Source organism: Labrus mixtus, chromosome 21, assembly GCF_963584025.1.
Source record: "Labrus mixtus chromosome 21, fLabMix1.1, whole genome shotgun sequence".
NCBI classification, from domain to species: domain Eukaryota; kingdom Metazoa; phylum Chordata; class Actinopteri; order Labriformes; family Labridae; genus Labrus; species Labrus mixtus.
The window spans coordinates 1,034,780-1,053,201 of record NC_083632.1 but is presented as its reverse complement, the minus strand read 5'-3'; the positions used below and the strand labels follow the sequence as shown (position 1 = coordinate 1,053,201).

General features: G+C 42.5%; 1 protein-coding gene across 1 annotated transcript in view; it reads right to left on the bottom strand.

Moving 5' to 3' along the window:
- tcerg1l (transcription elongation regulator 1 like) overlaps window positions 1–16,613 on the bottom strand; it is a 29,320-nt gene extending 12,707 nt beyond the window's left edge. The window contains exons 1-4 of the mRNA XM_061028601.1: window positions 16,413–16,613; window positions 12,003–12,089; window positions 11,764–11,905; window positions 7,263–7,427 (exon numbers count right to left, since the gene is read on the bottom strand). Of these exons, the coding sequence (XP_060884584.1) occupies window positions 7,263–7,427; window positions 11,764–11,905; window positions 12,003–12,089; window positions 16,413–16,613 (595 nt within the window). The remainder of the gene's footprint in view (window positions 1–7,262; window positions 7,428–11,763; window positions 11,906–12,002; window positions 12,090–16,412) is intronic.
- Window positions 16,614–18,422: the final 1,809 nt, after the last annotated feature.

Here is an 18,422-nt window from a genome sequence, read left to right as displayed (position 1 = left end):
TTGTGTGTGTCTGCAGTTTTCCCTGGATGTTGACTCTATCTTTTGCATCACTGGTCTTTCCTGCTGTTTTACAAACTGAAGCTATTGCTAAGTCCAGGTGAGACTCACCTGTGTCATTAGATGCAGGTGAGAGGTCGGTAAGCATTACCTGCACAACGCTATTAATAGCTGGATTCCATAAAGTTTTAAGGAGAGCCGTTTATTAGTCAGAATCTGTCATTCTGCTTCGTGTCTGTAGTAATATGTGAAAAACACAGACTGAATGAGAGGTCAGTTCTGCTCTCTGATTGGCTAAGGAGGCGGATGATTGACAGGCCAGTTCAGATGTTTTTGATCATGATGATTCAGATTAATGCGTTTTTCGATACGAGGTGTTTTAAAACAATACAATCTCTGTTTTTTCAGGCATGTCAGATGATTCAGGGATATCAGGCATTTTAGATGTTTCAGATATAAAAGGTGTTTCCAGTATATTTGGTGGTTCAGGTTCAATCAGGTATTTCAGGTGTTTCTGAAATATTAGGCATATCAGGTATGTCAGGTTTTCAGGTATATCAGGTATGTCAGATGATTCAGGGATATCAGGCGTTTTAGATGTTTCAGACAGAGGATTTTCAGAGGTCAGCCCATTTGTCCAAAAATTGGCTTGGTCTCCCCAGATGCCCTTACCAACACAGGACTTTACGGGAAAGGAATTCTGGAACTACCGGTGTCCAGTCTTGATTGCAGAAGAGTTTAAGTGCTCAAAAGTAAGGTTGGAAATGACACTGACGGAATCCTGTGATCCATAAATCAGCCAAACAGCTCCTACCCTGGCAACTGTAAGGAAATGGACTCCAGCGGTAGATACTGAGCAGGCAAAGTCAGAGGTGCATCACCAGGGACAGGCGTTGAGTTGTGCAAAGGCCGTCTCATCATGCAAAGCAGGGGCAATGAATGCGATGGGAGGGGCCTTGAGAAGGAGCTGTGGGACATGGAAGCTAACAGAACCAGATTCATCATACCAGCCACCTATGATCTACTGCCAACTCCAAACTACCTCAACCAGCGGTATGAAGAAGACCCTACCTGCCCACTCTGTCCATCCCCTGCTAACCTGAAGCACATTCTGGTAGGCTGCAAGACAAGACTGACTCAAGGCCGTTACACCTGGCAGCACGATCAGGTTCTGAAGTGCCTTGCAGCTGCCCTAGAGACCGGGCGGGCTTCAGTCAATGCCCTACCCCCTCCCTCATTCCATCCCACAGCTGCATTAGAGCAGACACTACTCAAAACAAAACCCGTATGAAGCCTTAGACACACTGCTTTGAAGTAATCTGTATTTAAATTAATTCAAGAGCTCTTACCAAAACAGCTTTAAAGAGACTTAAACCAGGTGCATTATGGGACATGTAGGAGATAGTGATCGTCCTATACTATATAACACACACACAAAGATACACTTACAGACCACCTGACAGCTGGGGATTGACAGCCAAGTTGTTAACGTGACAACCAAAGAGATTTCCCCAAAGTCAGCTAAACGGCATCATGGGAAAACAGGAGACACCTCTCTCTCTCTCTCTCTCTCTCTCTCTCTCTCTCTCTTGATGTCGCTCGCCCGCTTTAAGTAAGGCTATAAAAGGACAACTCATCTGCATCTGAATAGCTGTGTGTGTGTGTGTGTGTGTGTGTGTATGTGTGTTTGTGTGGGAGCATCAATGTGATTTAGTCAAAGCTTCTTCACAGACACACACACACACACACACACACACACACACACACATGGACACACACACACACACACACACACACAGACACACACACATGGACACACACACACACACACACACACACACACACACACACACAATTTTGTTTGAAGTGTCTCTATCTAATTTTCTAAATTCTTCTCTCCACCCTCACCCTCCATCCTCCCTCCTTCATCCTCACCCTCCATCCTCACCCTCCATCCTCACCCTTCATCCTCACCCTTCATCCTCACCCTTCATCCTCACCCTCCATCCTTCATCCTCACCCTCCATCCTCACCCTTCATCCTCACCCTCCATCCTTCATCCTCACCCTCCATCCTCACCCTCCCTCCTTCATCCTCACCATCCATCCTCATCGTCCATCCTCACCCTCCCTCCTTCATCCTCACCATCCATCCTCATCGTCCATCCTCACCCTCCATCCTTCATCCTCACCCTCCCTCCTTCATCCTCACCCTCCATCCTCACCCTCATCCTTCATCCTCACCCTCCATCCTCACCCTCCATCCTCCATCCTCACCCTCCACCCTCCATCCTCACCCTCCATCCTTCATCCTCACCCTCCATCCTCACCCTCCATCCTCCATCCTCACCTTCCATCCTCCATCCTCACCTTCCACCCTTCATCCTGACTGACTGACATACAATCACAGGCAAAAAAAAATCTTGTCTGAGGTTACCATGGAAACAAAGAATTGTCACCATCAGTATCTTCTAGAAACCATGGCGATTAACACTAAATAAATGTTACAACCTGCAGTGTCACATCAGGGGCAGGGCCAAGAGCTGATCACATGTCTGTCAGTCAGCCAATCAGAGAGATGTGATGTTTATCTTTAATGTTTCAGTTTGACTTTAAATCATTTCGGAAAAAACAAAACAGATTTTTTGTGTTCAACCTTATGCTCCTGCAGGTTACCATGGAGACGGTGAAACGTAAAGAAACATGGGACAGTCTTTATGTGCATTGTCCCATTTATTTTAATCCTTCAATAATAATGTTAACCTAGCTTAGCACAAGGTCAGGAGCAGAGGGGGACAGTTTTTCATTAACTTTTGAGGACCTTCATTGTGGTCCCCACAGTGTCGGTTACACACGGATGGTCCTCGCAATGTCAGACAAGCACACACACACACACACACACACACACACACACACACAAATCTCTACACACACTAACACAGAGACAGACAGACAGAGAGGCACATACATCTCAACCCACAGACATCTACACACACACACACACACACATACACACACACACACACACACACACACACACGCATAAACACGCATATACACACAAACACACACACACACACACACACGCATAAACACGCATATACACACACACACACACACACACACACAGTCGGAACATCGCCATCTCGAGGGGAAATCTCCAATTAGTTCATTACTGCTGCAGGCTGTGATGGATCACACACACACACACACACACACACACACACACACACACTCCACAACACCTGAGAGCAAACAGCTGATGAAGCAGTGAGAGGAGAACGAGAAGGGAGGGGGAGGGGGGCAGGAAGATGATGAGAAGAAATTTTGTTGTAAATCAGCTTTTTCTTCCTTTAACTTCATTTCCTCAATTATTAATAAACTGAATTACACTGAACTCTGTGAGTGTGTGTGTGTGTGTGTGTGTGTGTGTGTGTGTGTGTGTGTGTGTGTGTGTGCGTGTGTGTTAAAGTGTGACCAATCAATGTTATCCAGTCTGGTCTTGTTATAATGAGCAAACCTCCTGTGAAATTATTATTCACTGAATTATTTGGTTGTCTGTGTCTCTGTCTATCGGTGAGGGTGTGTGTGTGTGTGTGTGTGTGTGTGTGTGTGTGTGTGTGTGTTGGGGGGGAGGGGGTGGGTTGGAGATCAGTCAAAACCTTAGAGGTAAAGTGTGTGTACTTTAACTGTGCATGTATCTTTGAGGACAGGCTGTGAGCTGACTTGAAGCTGACGCTGTTGTCTCAGATTTCATTTTTGGATTTCTATCAGTGTTCACATCACATTTTTAATCCATCTTTAAAATTCCATTATTTTGCAATTTAAAAGTAAAAATTGTCAGGCTTTAATTTTGATTGATTGTCCTGTCTTAAGCTAAGAGTACTGTACTTGCTGTGTGCTTTTATTTTGAAATAAAGTAAGGGCCTTCCTGTAGAGTGAAGGTTAGGACAAAGTGAAGTTAAGCACAGAAACAGGAAGTAGTTAGGGATCCCAAAGTGAGGTCAAACAGCTCAAAGGAACGGTAACAAAGGTCAATGTGTGATGTCATAAGGTCAATGTGTGATGTCATAAGGTCAATGTGTGATGTCATCAGGTCAATGTGTGATGTCATCAGGTCAATGTGTGATGTCATAAGGTCAATAAGGTCAATGTGTGATGTCATCAGGTCAATGTGTGATGTCATAAGGTCAATGTGTGATGTCATAAGGTCAATGTGTGATGTCATCAGGTCAATGTGTGATGTCATCAGGTCAATGTGTGATGTCATAAGGTCAATAAGGTCAATGTGTGATGTCATCAGGTCAATGTGTGATGTCATAAGGTCAATGTGTGATGTCATAAGGTCAATGTGTGATGTCATAAGGTCAATGTGTGATGTCATCAGATCAATGTGTAATGTCATCAGGTCAATGTGTGATGTCATAAGGTCAATGTATGATGTCATCAGGTCAATGTGTGATGTCATAAGGTCAATGTGTGATGTCATCAGGTCAATGTATGATGTCATCAGGTCAATGTGTGATGTCATAATGTCAATGTGTGATGTCATAAGGTCAATGTATGATGTCATCAGGTCAATGTATGATGTCATCAGGTCAATGTGTGATGTCATAAGGTCAATGTGTGATGTCATCAGGTCAATGTGTGATGTCATCAGGTCAATGTGTGATGTCATCAGGTCAATGTGTGATGTTATAATGTCAATGTGTGATGTTATAATGTCAATGTGTGATGTCATTAGGTCAATGTGTGATGTTATAATGTCAATGTGTGATGTCATCAGGTGGATATTACTGTCTGAGAGTTTGTTAAAGTGAAATGAGACATTCAAAGATGCAGCAGTGTTCTTCTTTTACATCACTGAGACTACAGGGAGACACTGAGGACCACTATCTACGGAGAGCCTGAAGGGACAAAATATCATGAGATTAATCAGGATTAAAAAAGATTAATGCATTCATTTCAGACCTTAATTAATTAGTCCAAATGGTCACCTGATCAGCACTTACGCAGCTCAGGCGTAACGTCAGCAGGCTGCAGATTAAACAGTGAAACTTCAATCTAAATCATCTTTATTTATTCTAATCCTGATAAATTAAAAAACAGATTCTTTATCAACTTTTATATTCAGATGCATCAAGTTCAATGAGTTAAAAATTTACAGCTACAGCACTTTTACCTTTTCTCTCATGATTTATTTACATTTATCCTTTATTTATTAATCAGCAGGAGGCAGCGGGAGCACGCACACACACACACACACACACACACACACACACACACACACACACACACACACACACACACACACAGAAACCAACACAGACACACAAACACAGTTTCCTGTTTATGTGCACACACCAGACCCGTCACTGCACACGATTGGTGTTTTTTCATACACACACATTTCAGGGCTATGATAGGTTGTGTTGGAGAAAGAAGGCCTAGAGCAACGTTGGGATTTGTGCGTCAGACAGCATGAAAACCAAACACACGTTGAGCAACACACCTGACTTATGAAGTAGTCGTAGTTTTGTACAGTTCACGACCACAGCGCCTCCTACAGGTCAGTGTGTTACACTGATCACAAGTACAAACACACATGGCCTCATATTACCTCAACTTCAACTGCTTCAATCAATCAGCAACTTATCGATACAGACTTAGCTCAGCCGTGTGTGTGTGTGTGTGTGTGTGTGTGTGTGTGTGTGTGTGAGAGAGAGTATGTGTGTGTGTGTGTGCAATACAATGCAGGGGCCTTTAAAGATGAGCGATGAGCTGTCCTCCTGAAAACATCCAATTACACCCTGAACAACAGAGTGTGTGTGTGTGTGTGTGTGTGTGTGTGTGTGTGTGTGCGTCTGTGTGTGTGTGTGTCTGTGTGTGTGTGTGTGTGTGTGTGTGTGTGTGTGTTTGTGTGTGTGTGTGCGTCTGTGTGTGTGTGTGTGTGTGTGTGTGTGTGTGTGTCTGTGTGTTGTAATACAGTTCTGTTTTCAGTTCATAGAGTCACTTCATCAAACTGTTGTGATCTCAAACAGAGTTCCAGTTTTTTGGGGGTGGGGCGGTGGTGTATGGTTAAAAGTCAGACAGGAAGTGGACAGGGATTCACTGACTCACCTACAGCAGCAGGTGAGTCAGTGCTTGTGCGTGTGTATAAACTGTACCGCGCAAGGAAGTGTACCGAGCTTGAGCACAGATCAGAGCACTCGCACTAGTCAAACAAAGTGGACTTCAGGGCAGAAGCACAGACTGCCACAAAGTCACAAAGTTTACACTGATTTAAAAAGTTTACTGTGTGTTTGTGTCGGCTCTATTCACCCTCAGTTTGAGACAGCTGAGGCCAATAATCCATCAAGCACACACACACACACACACACACACACACACACACACACACACACACACACACACACACACACACACACACACACACACACACACACACACACACACACTTTGATTAGCATGACGGGGGAGGGGGGGGGTAAACTGTCTTTGATTCAGACTGGTTTGTAAAATCAGTCTGATTTTGATCCGTTAATTAAACAAAGTGAATCAATAAAAAGATGATTTAAATCAATCCGAGGGTCACTCGAGTCCAGAGGATGACTTTGATGTCAGGACGTCTCTGATCGTTTGTGTGTGTGATTTCTTCTTCTTCTGTGGTGTTTCGGGCTCCCTGCTGCAGTTCTACATCCAGTGTGTTTGTGCTGCTGTTTGTCGGTTTATTTTCAGTAATTACACGCTGAGCTGCAGATTTGTCTCGCTGCTGCAGGATTCAAACAGAAGCTGCAGCCGTGGATCCTCAGCGGCATGAAATCAGAGCAGCTGGATTTAAATTAAGAAAGATTGAAAATAAACAACAGAACTGAGGAACAGTTGATTCGTATTAATTCCACCTTATTCTCATCTCTCTGTGCTTACCGTTCAAACTGATACGGCTCTGGACCGCCGTGGTCGAGGCCTTGAGGAGAGAAGTCCTCGACCTTGGACGACATTTCTGTCACATAAGTGTCATTGCTGCTGCTTCTTGAGTCGTTGTTCATGGCTAATAACCTAGCTTAACTTGCTAATCGGTATATGTGTGTGTGTCGCAAAGACTGTATGATGTTGCAGCTGATGGTAACGGCACAAAGGAGTGAGTTACCCCTCATTTGCTTTGACATTGGTCGTTATTGTTTTATGTATTTTGTCTTTTCTGTCCTGCAGCTGATCTTTATTGTTGATCTGAACTTGTTGATGAGTAGAGAAAACCTGACTCACCTGAGGGAGGAGGAGGAGCAATGCGGAGAGGCAGCTGGAGAGGACCCACAGAGAGGAGGTGCAGAGGTATGGAGGAGGAGGAGGACGAGGAAGATGAGGAGGAGGAGGTGGAGGAGCTTTTTGGTTTGGTTCCTGCTGTCTTTGTTTTGTCTCTTCTAACTCGACCTGAAAACAGAAACAGGTGAGTTTGGATCTTTAAAAAATGACCACAGCATCTCATTCTACCTGATAACTAACGAACTGAAGGACTGATTAACTGGACAGTGGACAGAGCAATGACGGGAAATCATCATTTAAAGGAGCAGTATGTAACTCTGACCCCTAGTGTTTAAAACGGGTACTGCAGTCCAAATTCTAAACACCATAGAGAGCTGTCTCCCCCCCCTCCTCTCTAGAGTCCATGCTCACTCAGGTCACCATGTGGTGGACTCTGAAGCTTCAGTGTTTATCCAGCTCTGCATGGGTCTGTAAACCTTTCTGTGTTCTAACCTCTCTCCATTTTTCAAAAGCATCTCCAATATTGATCCTAGTTTGAGCACGTTTCTGCTCGTGGAGATTATTAGAAACATGCAGAGGCTTTTTAGGTCGGGTACAATCACTTCTATCTGAACCACTTCTCTTGACCCGCTTCCATCACTGCAACACCTGTTGACCTGATAACTGCTCTCATATCTGACAAACCGAGGGGCGTCCAAAACGGCCGTGTGGGGGCGTGTCTTAAAAGCGCCTACCTTCTCTGGTCCAAACAAATCCAGAACATTCAGGAGCAGAATCTAAAGTTAAAAGGAGGACATACTGGCTCATTGGGTTCATTTCGCTGTAGGCAGACAGATTTCAGCCGACTTTAGTGTGACTTGTCAGATTCCGTCAAACTGTCACTCACAGATGGACACAGGCTCCACAGCTGAAACAAAACTACAAACTTCACAGGTCATGTTCAAACAAAGAGACTCGACTGAAAAGATCGAGTACCACGCAAGTAGAAATGTCTTGAAATAAAATGTTTGTTTGTTTGTCACGAAGAAAACAACCCAGGTCAGCTGTTCTCTACATTTATTCATATTCAACATGGTTTACTATTTCATGCAGATCTGTGTGTGTGTGTGTGTGTGTGTGTGTGTGTGTGTGTGTGTGTGTGTGTATTTGGGTGTGTGTGTACGTGTGTTTGCGTGTCTGTGTTGGTGGATCACGCCGCCTCCACATGTTTGAGCTTCTTTCATGAAATGTTGACCTAAATCTGTTGACAGCAGCAGCATCACAGAAACAATAAAACATCTTTGTGAAGATGTTAAACACGGTAAGATGCTCTCTTGGTGTTTAAAAAAAAAACATCAGGGAACAAAACAAAACAAAAAACAAGATCGGAAAACACATAATAATCGCAGTGTGCAGTATATGCTGATGTTTCCAGGTAAGAGGTTTAGTTTCAGTTACCATGGTGACGTATCCAGCATAGGGGGGGTTTAAAATCAGTTACCATGGCAATGTATCTAGGTTAGAGGTTTAGATACAGTAACCATGGTGATGCATCAAGTTAAGGAGGTTGTAGACAGGTGTCATGGTGTCTCCAGGTGAGGGGTTCAGTTCCAGTTACCATGGTGATTTATCCTGGTTAGAGGTAATGAGAGAGTTACCATGGCAATGTATCCAGGGTAGAGGGTTGGTGATGGATATATCATGGCGTGTAAGGGGTTTAGTTTCAGTTACCATGGTGATTTATCCATTTTAAAGTTTTAGAGACAGTTCCCGTGGTCATGCGTCCAGGTTATAGATTAACAGTCCGTTACGCTTTTAACGGGTCCAGGTTAGAGGTTAGAGAGACAGTTACCATGTTGATTTATCCAGCATGGAGGTTTAAAGTCAGTTACCATGGTGATGTATCCAGGTAAGAGCGTTGGAGACAGGTGCCATGGCATGTCCAGGTAAGGGGTTTAGTTTCAGTTACCATGGTGATGTATCCAGGTTTAAGGGTTTAGAGTTGGTAACTATGACGATTTGTCCAGGTTATAGGTTAAGAGATAGTTGCTATGGTGATGTATCCAGGTTAGAAGTTCAGAGACTGTTACCATGGTGATGTATCCAAGTTAGAGGGTTGGACACAGGTGACATGGTGTGTCCAGGTAAGAGGTTTAGAATCAGTTACAGTGGTGATGTATACAGGTTAGAGGGTTACAGTCAGTTACCATGGTGATACAGGTTAGAGGGTTAAGAGTCCATTACGATATTGATGGGTCCAGGTTAGAGGTTCAAAGACAGTTACCATGGTGACGTATCCGGGGTTAAGAGAGCCAGTTTCATTCAGACTCTGACTTCAGCCTCACAGTGAAGGTCTACTCTCTGATCTCACCTCGTACAAACCCCCCGTCGCCGTCTGGGAGTCGGCTCTAATTAGAGTCTTTCCAGCCTTTGATTTTTATTCTATTTTTCCCGTAAAGTCAAACTTTATTCTGATCACAACATGAGAGAGTTTCAGCTCCCTTGATTCTGAGTGTAAAACATGATGACGCCTCTGACTTTTATTTGTCTGTGATTAAACTTGAATTCAAAGAATAAAGAGTTGAAGACGTTTCTCTGTGGCTGCGCTCTGCTCCTTCCTGCTTATGTAACAGCACATCCATTCTTCATTTCCAAAAGAGCACAGACCATCGGAGACACCGCAACTGTCGCTTTTGTTTGCTCTGCTGTTTGTGATGCTCCATCCAGGTTTCATTTCACATGCAGGAGTGTTTCCATCTGTAACTGTGTGCTTTCATTGAGACAAATCCATCCTGACAAACTACAAACTGAAGACTAACTGACTCTGGACACGAACACACTCCCACGATCACTACAAATAAAAGCTAATTTCATCTGTGTTTGTCGGCTTCCAGGAGGCTGCATCTGTTTTAAAGAGAGAAGATCAACACCCGCTGTAATCTGACAAACTGAAGCAGCTCACAGCGCTCACACAATGAGTTTAAACCTGACCTGTTTTCATTAAAGATGCACATTAAAGGTACAATATGTAGAATTTTTTACATTCAAATATCTAAATCCGCTGAGCGGAGAGAATCACTCCCATGATTCCCCGCCAACCTTGGCATCATCTTTTGTTATTGTTTTGACTGAGAGCCCCCTGGTGGTGGATTTTATATACTGTACGTTTAAAGGACACAGTCAAAGTGAAACTGAAAAACAAAAAAGAACAGTCCAGTCTAGTCCATGTGTTTGAGTCCAGAAGACAGAAACCAGTCGGTGTGACCCCACAACACCGAGTACTCGAGGATTTGTTTGTCAGAGCCTCAGTCGACTCGTAACACAACGTATAAAAGTTATTGAAAATAAAGTTTTACTGTCCCATCTCATCCAGTTTGTTTTTTCTTTACTGTTTTCTATCAAGGTCGCTGTTGGCGCCCCCTACAGGCTGCAGAGATAATTACAGACAGAATCAAACAAACAGCAGCCTGATGATTTATCGTTTCTTTGAGCTTTAGCAGATTGGAGATCACATTTAACGGTGCAATTCCTCTAACGCCCACTAGAGTGTGCTGTGACTAAACTGTAATACATGAATGACGTGAAACTTTTTTATATTATGAATTTAATTTTTGGGGGCTTTTAAGTCTTTATTGTAGAGACTGGACAGTGGATAGGATAGGAAGTCAGGGAGAGAGGGAGTGATGTAATGTGGGAAAGGAGCCACAGCTCGGAGGACTTCAGGCTCTGTTCATGGGGCGCACAAACTAACCAATCGGCCACCCACATCCCATAAAATAAATGTTTACTTTTTTTAAAACTTGTATCAGATCGTCGTTTTCTTCTTCTCAGGCAGAGTTAGTTTCAAATGTTAAAGGAAATGTTAAGCAAGTTTTTCTTTCAGGCAGATGCCGCCCCTCAAGTCCATATAAGGTCGTTATGTTTGGAGACATAAAGGAGCATCTGCAGTCTCACATCTGAAGCAGCAAAATTTTCCCATCATGCTCCACTGGGTGATTTCAAATTGACCAATCATCTTCATATTACATCTGACAGCAGCTTTTTGTGAGCGCGCCAGTGTGTGTGTGTGTGTGTGTGTGTGTGTGTGTGTGTCAGCAGAAAGACACATCCACTGTCTTTGAGCTGGATTCCCACAACCAATCAGCTTCCAGCTAACCACTGTTGTCATGGCAACATGACAGAGCAGAATCACTAAAACGACTCAGGTTTGAATAGATCAGCCCGTTTAGTCTGAAATCTGTGTGACTGTTTCTCCTGTTTCAGGTTGAACCTGATGATGTCATACAGGATGTGAGGTAGTTTTCTCTCGGCTGGTGGGCATGTCAGAGGTCCCAGCCAATCAGAAGGGACATCGTTATAAACCCCACTCCTTATATGGTCAGTGTGCTTTGAAACAGGTTGTACACATAATTAGGACATTTGACGCATGAACATTTCTGTTAAAAATCAACTTACCTTCAGTCTGTCTGGTTTCTGAGGGGGCGGAGCTAACAGTCTGACACACCTGAGTCAGGTGATCTCTTACCTGAGAGTTGAGTGGGAGACAGCAGCAGGCGGGTCCTGGGGGCGTGTCCTTGCCTCTGGATGATCTGATTTGTAAGGAGGAGGGGTTTGTCTCTCCTCTGGAACACGCCCACTTCCTCAGGAGAGATCCAGCTTTCAGCTAGCTGCAAACGTGTTAGCATGTTAGCATCGTGCTAGTGTGTGTGTGTGTGTGTGTGTGTGTGTGTGTGTGTGTGTGTGTCTGTGTATGTGTTTATGTACCTTAGGGAAAGGATGAGGAGGATGAAGATGTGAAGAATGATGATATGGAGGGATTATAGGAACCACTTCAACAGCTGGACGCTCCCACTGAAACAAACAAAAATAAACATTAAAAAAACAGTTTCAGTTTGACGTGACCACGCCCACCTGTGATGTCACAGTGTACTAACCACACCCAGAGTACATTGTGACATCACTGCGGGTGAGAACGTTCACGAAAGGCTCAGACCAGCAGAGTGAAGATGTGCTACAGACAGACACATAGACAGTTACAGAGAGAGAGAGAGAGAGAGAGAGAGAGAGACAGGTGAACATGGGGCAGCTTCTTCTTTTAGATTATGGCCAATCAGAGCACTCGTTGTCCCTGACCTCAGTAATGTCAGCGCCCTTTTTAAACAGCGACAGACGATAAGGTCATCTCTGAAACTCATCTTTAGAAAATATTCTATTAAATGTGTTTTTTGTTATTAACTGAAACAGAAACCTTGGACACATTCACCGCCTCAGTTTGTATAAAATATCCCACAGCTTGTCTACAGCAGACAGGTGAAGGAGTGAGGTCATCCTGTACCGGTGAACATCACACGTTTCTTTGTCAGAACAAAAAACCCTTTGAAGAGGACGAGCCGGATGAGAAGATGTTAAACTCTGTCGTTTTACGCAGGAAGAATTAAAAGAAGAGCTGCAGCAGATAATTAACACACCACCAATAATTAACAGACGATTATTCACTTTGTCCTCGGGGATCATTAAAGTTTCATCTGATCCGCACACGAGGCTGAGAGACTTTAAAGAACCTCTCGACTGAACACGACGAGACGCCCGGCTGTGAGACATCTGTTTAACCCTCTGAAGATAAACATGTTTTATCAGATAAAATAAAGAAAAAGGACATCAAACAAAGAGTGTTCTCAGGTTCTACAGTTGGTGGTTTATCTTCAGGCGTTTTCACATTAGACACGATTGATTTGTACGCTGCCTGTTTTTATTCCTCCCCACAGTCCAATACAGCAGGTGGCAGTATGCACATAGTTGATTTGCATATTGGCCAAACAACAGAAAGAAGAAGAAGCATCCATGGCGTCCATCCTGCTAACCGTGGATCATTTAGTAATTTCTGAGACGCCAACAACGACCCTCTTCTTACTTCCACATCTATCCGTTCAGCTCAGAGGATGAAACAGGACTGTGTTGCGCGGATACAGAGGATTTTCAAGCGCCAGGAGTCGTTTAGAATGACGTCATATTCACTTCCTTGTTTGAACACGGTTGCGTTCACATCTCCCGCATACCGTACTCGAGTTCACATGAAACGTGCCGGAGACCTCGTCAAGTGGACACTGGGCAAGGTACCTGAGTATGGTCTTATGTTACTTACGTTACTTACGTTACTTACATTACTTACATTACTTACGTCTTACGTTACTTACGGCTTACATTACTTACGTCTTACGTTACTTACGTTACTTACATTACTTACGTCTTACGTTACTTACGGCTTACATTACTTACGTCTTACGTTACTTACGTTACTTACATTACTTACATTACTTACGTCTTACGTTACTTACGGCTTACATTACTTACGTCTTACGTTACTTACGTTACTTACGTTACTTACGTCTTACGTTACTTACGTTACTTACATTACTTACATTACTTACATTACTTACGTTACTTACGTCTTACGTTACTTACGTCTTACGTTACTTACATTACTTACGTTACTTACATTACTTACATTACTTACATTACTTACATTACTTACGTCTTACGTTACTTACGTTACTTACATTACTTACATTACTTACGTCTTACGTTACTTACGTTACTTACATTACTTACATTACTTACATTACTTACATTACTTACGTCTTACGTTACTTACGTTACTTACATTACTTACATTACTTACGTCTTACGTTACTTACGTTACTTACGTTACCTACGTTACTTACGTTACTTACATTACTTACGTTACTTACATTACTTACATTACTTACGTTACTTACGTCTTACGTTACTTACGTCTTACGTTACTTACATTACTTACGTTACTTACATTACTTACATTACTTACGTCTTACGTTACTTACATTACTTACATTACTTACGTTACTTACATTACTTACATTACTTATGTTACTTACGTCTTACGTTACTTACGTTACTTACGTTACTTACATTACTTACGTTACTTACATTACTTACGTCTTACGTTACTTACGTTACTTACGTTACTTACGTTACTTACATTACTTACGTTACTTACATTACTTACATTACTTACATTACTTACGTCTTACGTTACTTACGTTACTTACGTTACTTACATTACTTACGTTACTTACATTACTTACGTCTTACGTTACTTACGTTACTTACGTTACTTACGTCTTACGTTACTTACGTTACTTACGGCTTACATTACTTACGTCTTACGTTACTTACGTTACTTATGTTACTTACGTTACTTACGTTACTTACGGCTTACATTACTTACGTCTTACGTTACTTACGGCTTACATTACTTACGTCTTACGTTACTTACATTACTTACGGCTTACATTACTTACGTCTTACGTTACTTACGTTACTTACGTCTTACGTTACTTACATTACTTACGTCTTACGTTACTTACGTTACTTACGGCTTACATTACTTACGTCTTACGTTACTTGCTTCTTACGTTACTTACATCACTTACATTACTTACGTCTTACATTACTTACGAGTTACGTTACTTACGTTACTTATATTACTTACGAGTTACGTTACTTATATTACTTACGTTACTTACATTACTTACGAGTTACATTACTTACGTTACTTATATTACTTACGTTACTTACATTACTTACAGCTTACATTACTTACGTTACTTACGTTACTTACATTACTTACGAGTTACATTACTTACGTTACTTATATTACTTACGTTACTTACATTACTTACGGCTTACATTACTTACATCTTACGTTACTTACGGCTTACGTTACTTACGTTACTTACGTTACTTACATTACTTACGTCTTACGTTACTTACGTCTTACGTTACTTACGGCTTACATTACTTACGTCTTACGTTACTTGCTTCTTACGTTACTTGCGTCTTACGTTACTTGCTTCTTACGTTACTTGCGTCTTACGTTACTTGCTTCTTACGTTACTTACGTCACTTACATTACTTACGTTTCTTATATTACTTACGAGTTACGTTACTTACGACTTACGTTTCTTACGTCTTATATTACTTCCGTCTTACGTTACTTACGTCTTATGTTACTTACGTCTTATGTTACTTACATTACTTACGTCTTATGTTACTTACGTCTTATGTTACTTACGTTACTTACGTCTTATGTTACTTACGTCTTATGTTACTTACGTTACTTACGTCTTATGTTACTTACGTCTTACGTTACTTACGTCTTATGTTACTTACGTCTTATGTTACTTACGTCTTATGTTACTTACGTTACTTACGTCTTATGTTACTTACGTCTTACGTTACTTACGTCTTATGTTACTTACGTCTTATGTTACTTACGTTACTTACGTTACTTATGTCTTATGTTACTTACGTCTTATGTTACTTACGTCTTATGTTACTTACGTTACTTACGTCTTATGTTACTTACGTCTTACGTTACTTACGTCTTATGTTACTTACGTCTTATGTTACTTACGTTACTTACGTTACTTATGTCTTATGTTACTTATGTCTTACGGTACTTACGGCTTACGTTACTTACGTCTTATGTTGCTTACGTCTTATATTACTTACGACTTACGTTACGTCTTATGTAATTTACGACTTACGTAGCGTTACTTACGTCTTATGTTACTTACGTCTTATGTTACTTACGGCTTACGTAACGGTACTTACGTCTTATGTTACTTACGACTTACGTTACGTCTTGTATAAATTACGACTTATGTTACTGACGTCTTACGTTACGTTACGTCTTATGTAATTTACGACTTACGTAGCGTTACTTACGTCTTATGTTACTTACGTCTTATGTTACTTACGGCTTACGTAACGGTACTTACGTCTTATGTTACTTACGACTTACGTTACGTCTTGTATAAATTACGACTTATGTTACTTACGGCTTACGTTACGTTACGTTACTTACATCTTATGTAACTTACAACCTTGCGTTACCTACGTATTAAATTACTTGCGTCTTATGTTACTTACGTCATATGTAACTTCTTATGTTACTTACGTCTTACATTACCTTCATCTTAGGTTACCTACGTCTTACGTTTCATACATTTTATGTATTAAAACGTATTTTATATTACTCATGTCTTACCTTACTTACATCTTTTGTTACTTACTTACGTTAAAATTCTAGCATCCAAACAATATTTGTTTATATTTGTGTGTGTGTGTCACCTGGATCAGGTGTGTGTGTTCAGGTATCCACACGGCTGGAGGGTAGAAGACCAGAGGGGGCGTGGCCTGGTATGTTGCAGCTGACCAGCTGGCCAACCAAATCCAGGGAGGAGCAGGTTCACTGCTGATGGACATCCAAGGCATTGTGTTGGTTACCATGCCAACTGGCTGACCTTTGAACCTTGAGACCGGCAGCATCATGGTGACATCACAGCCTGATGACCCAATCAGAACAATAAACAGATTAACAATGAACAGATTATAACCCATTTAAGAACAGATTCATGTTAACTCCCAGCATGCACTGCATGAAGTGCCATGGCGAGCTACCGCTACCGTTATTGAGCTTGAACCTTGCTGCCTGTGTGAGTGCAAAAAACAAGTTTTTAAATTCAGCGGAAATATTTTTTTAAATCAAAGAAAATATTCAGTAGGACATTAAAACCATCAAAAAACAAGTATGCAGGTAATCTGTTCATGATTCAGGTGTGTATCCAGTGTGTATCCAGTGTGTGTCAGTCCGTCAGGTGTGTGTGTCAGTCAGGTGTGTGTCAGACTGTCAGGTGTCTGTCAGTCAGTCAGGTGTGTGTCAGACTGTCAGGTGTGTGTCAGACTGTCAGGTGTGTGTCAGTCGGTCAGGTGTGTATCAGTCTGTCAGGTGTGTGTCAGTCAGTCAGATGTGTGTCAGACTGTCAGGTGTATGTCAGGTGTGTATCAGTCTGTCAGGTGTGTGTCAGACTGTCAGGTGTGTGTCAGGTGTGTGTCAGGTGTGTATCAGTCTGTCAGGTGTGTATCAGTCTGTCAGGTGTGTGTCAGGTGTGTATCAGTCTGTCAGGTGTGTGTCAGGTGTGTGTCAGGTGTGTATCAGTCTGTCAGGTGTGTGTCAGACTGTCAGGTGTGTGTCAGTCAGTCAGGTGTGTGTCAGACTGTCAGGTGTGTGTCAGTCGGTCAGGTGTGTATCAGTCTGTCAGGTGTGTGTCAGTCAGTCAGGTGTGTGTCAGACTGTCAGGTGTGTATCAGTCTGTCAGGTGTGTGTCAGTCGGTCAGATGTGTGTCAGACTGTCAGGTGTGTGTCAGGTGTGTGTCAGTCTGTCAGGTGTGTGTCAGACTGTCAGGTGTGTGTCAGGTGTGTGTCAGGTGTGTATCAGTCTGTCAGGTGTGTATCAGTCTGTCAGGTGTGTGTCAGTCGGTCTGGTGTGTGTCAGACTGTCAGGTGTGTGTCAGTCGGTCTGGTGTGTGTCAGACTGTCAGGTGTGTATCAGTCTGTCAGGTGTGTATCAGTCTGTCAGGTGTGTGTCAGTCGGTCAGGTGTGTGTCAGTCGGTCAGGTGTGTGTCAGACTGTCAGGTGTGTGTCAGGTGTGTGTCAGTCAGGTGTGTGTCAGTCGGTCAGGTGTGTGTCAGACTGTCAGGTGTATGTCAGGTGTGTGTCAGGTGTGTGTCAGTCAGGTGTGTGTCAGTTGGTCAGGTGTGTGTCAGACTGTCAGGTGTATGTCAAGTGTGTCAGTCAGGTGTGTGTCAGTCGGTCAGGTGTGTATCAGTCTGTCAGGTGTGTGTCAGTCGGTCAAGGGGTGTGTCAGACTGTCAGGTGTATGTCAGGTGTGTATCAGTCAGGTGTGTGTCAGGTGTGTGTCAGCCAGGTGTGTGTCAGTCGGTCAGGTGTGTGTCAGGTGTTTGTCGGACATTAAGGTGTGTGTGTGTGTGTGTGTGTGTGTGTGTGTGTGTGTGTATCAGATGTGTTAAAACCCTCTCTCAGGCTCTGAGTCTGTATTAGACCAGAAGTGGGAGTGGCTTAAACTAAAGGTCACTCAACAGCTGACAGATCATTTGTAAACCAATTAGTCTGCCAATTTTTTTTTTTTCTATTTCCGGGCTTTTTGCCATTTATTTAATATGACAAGGGATTGAGAAGGACACCAGTGAGAAAGAGTGGGACATGATATCATGAAAAGAGCCACAGGTCCAACTCGAACCTGGGCCAAACGCTTGGAGGACTACAGCTCCCGTACATG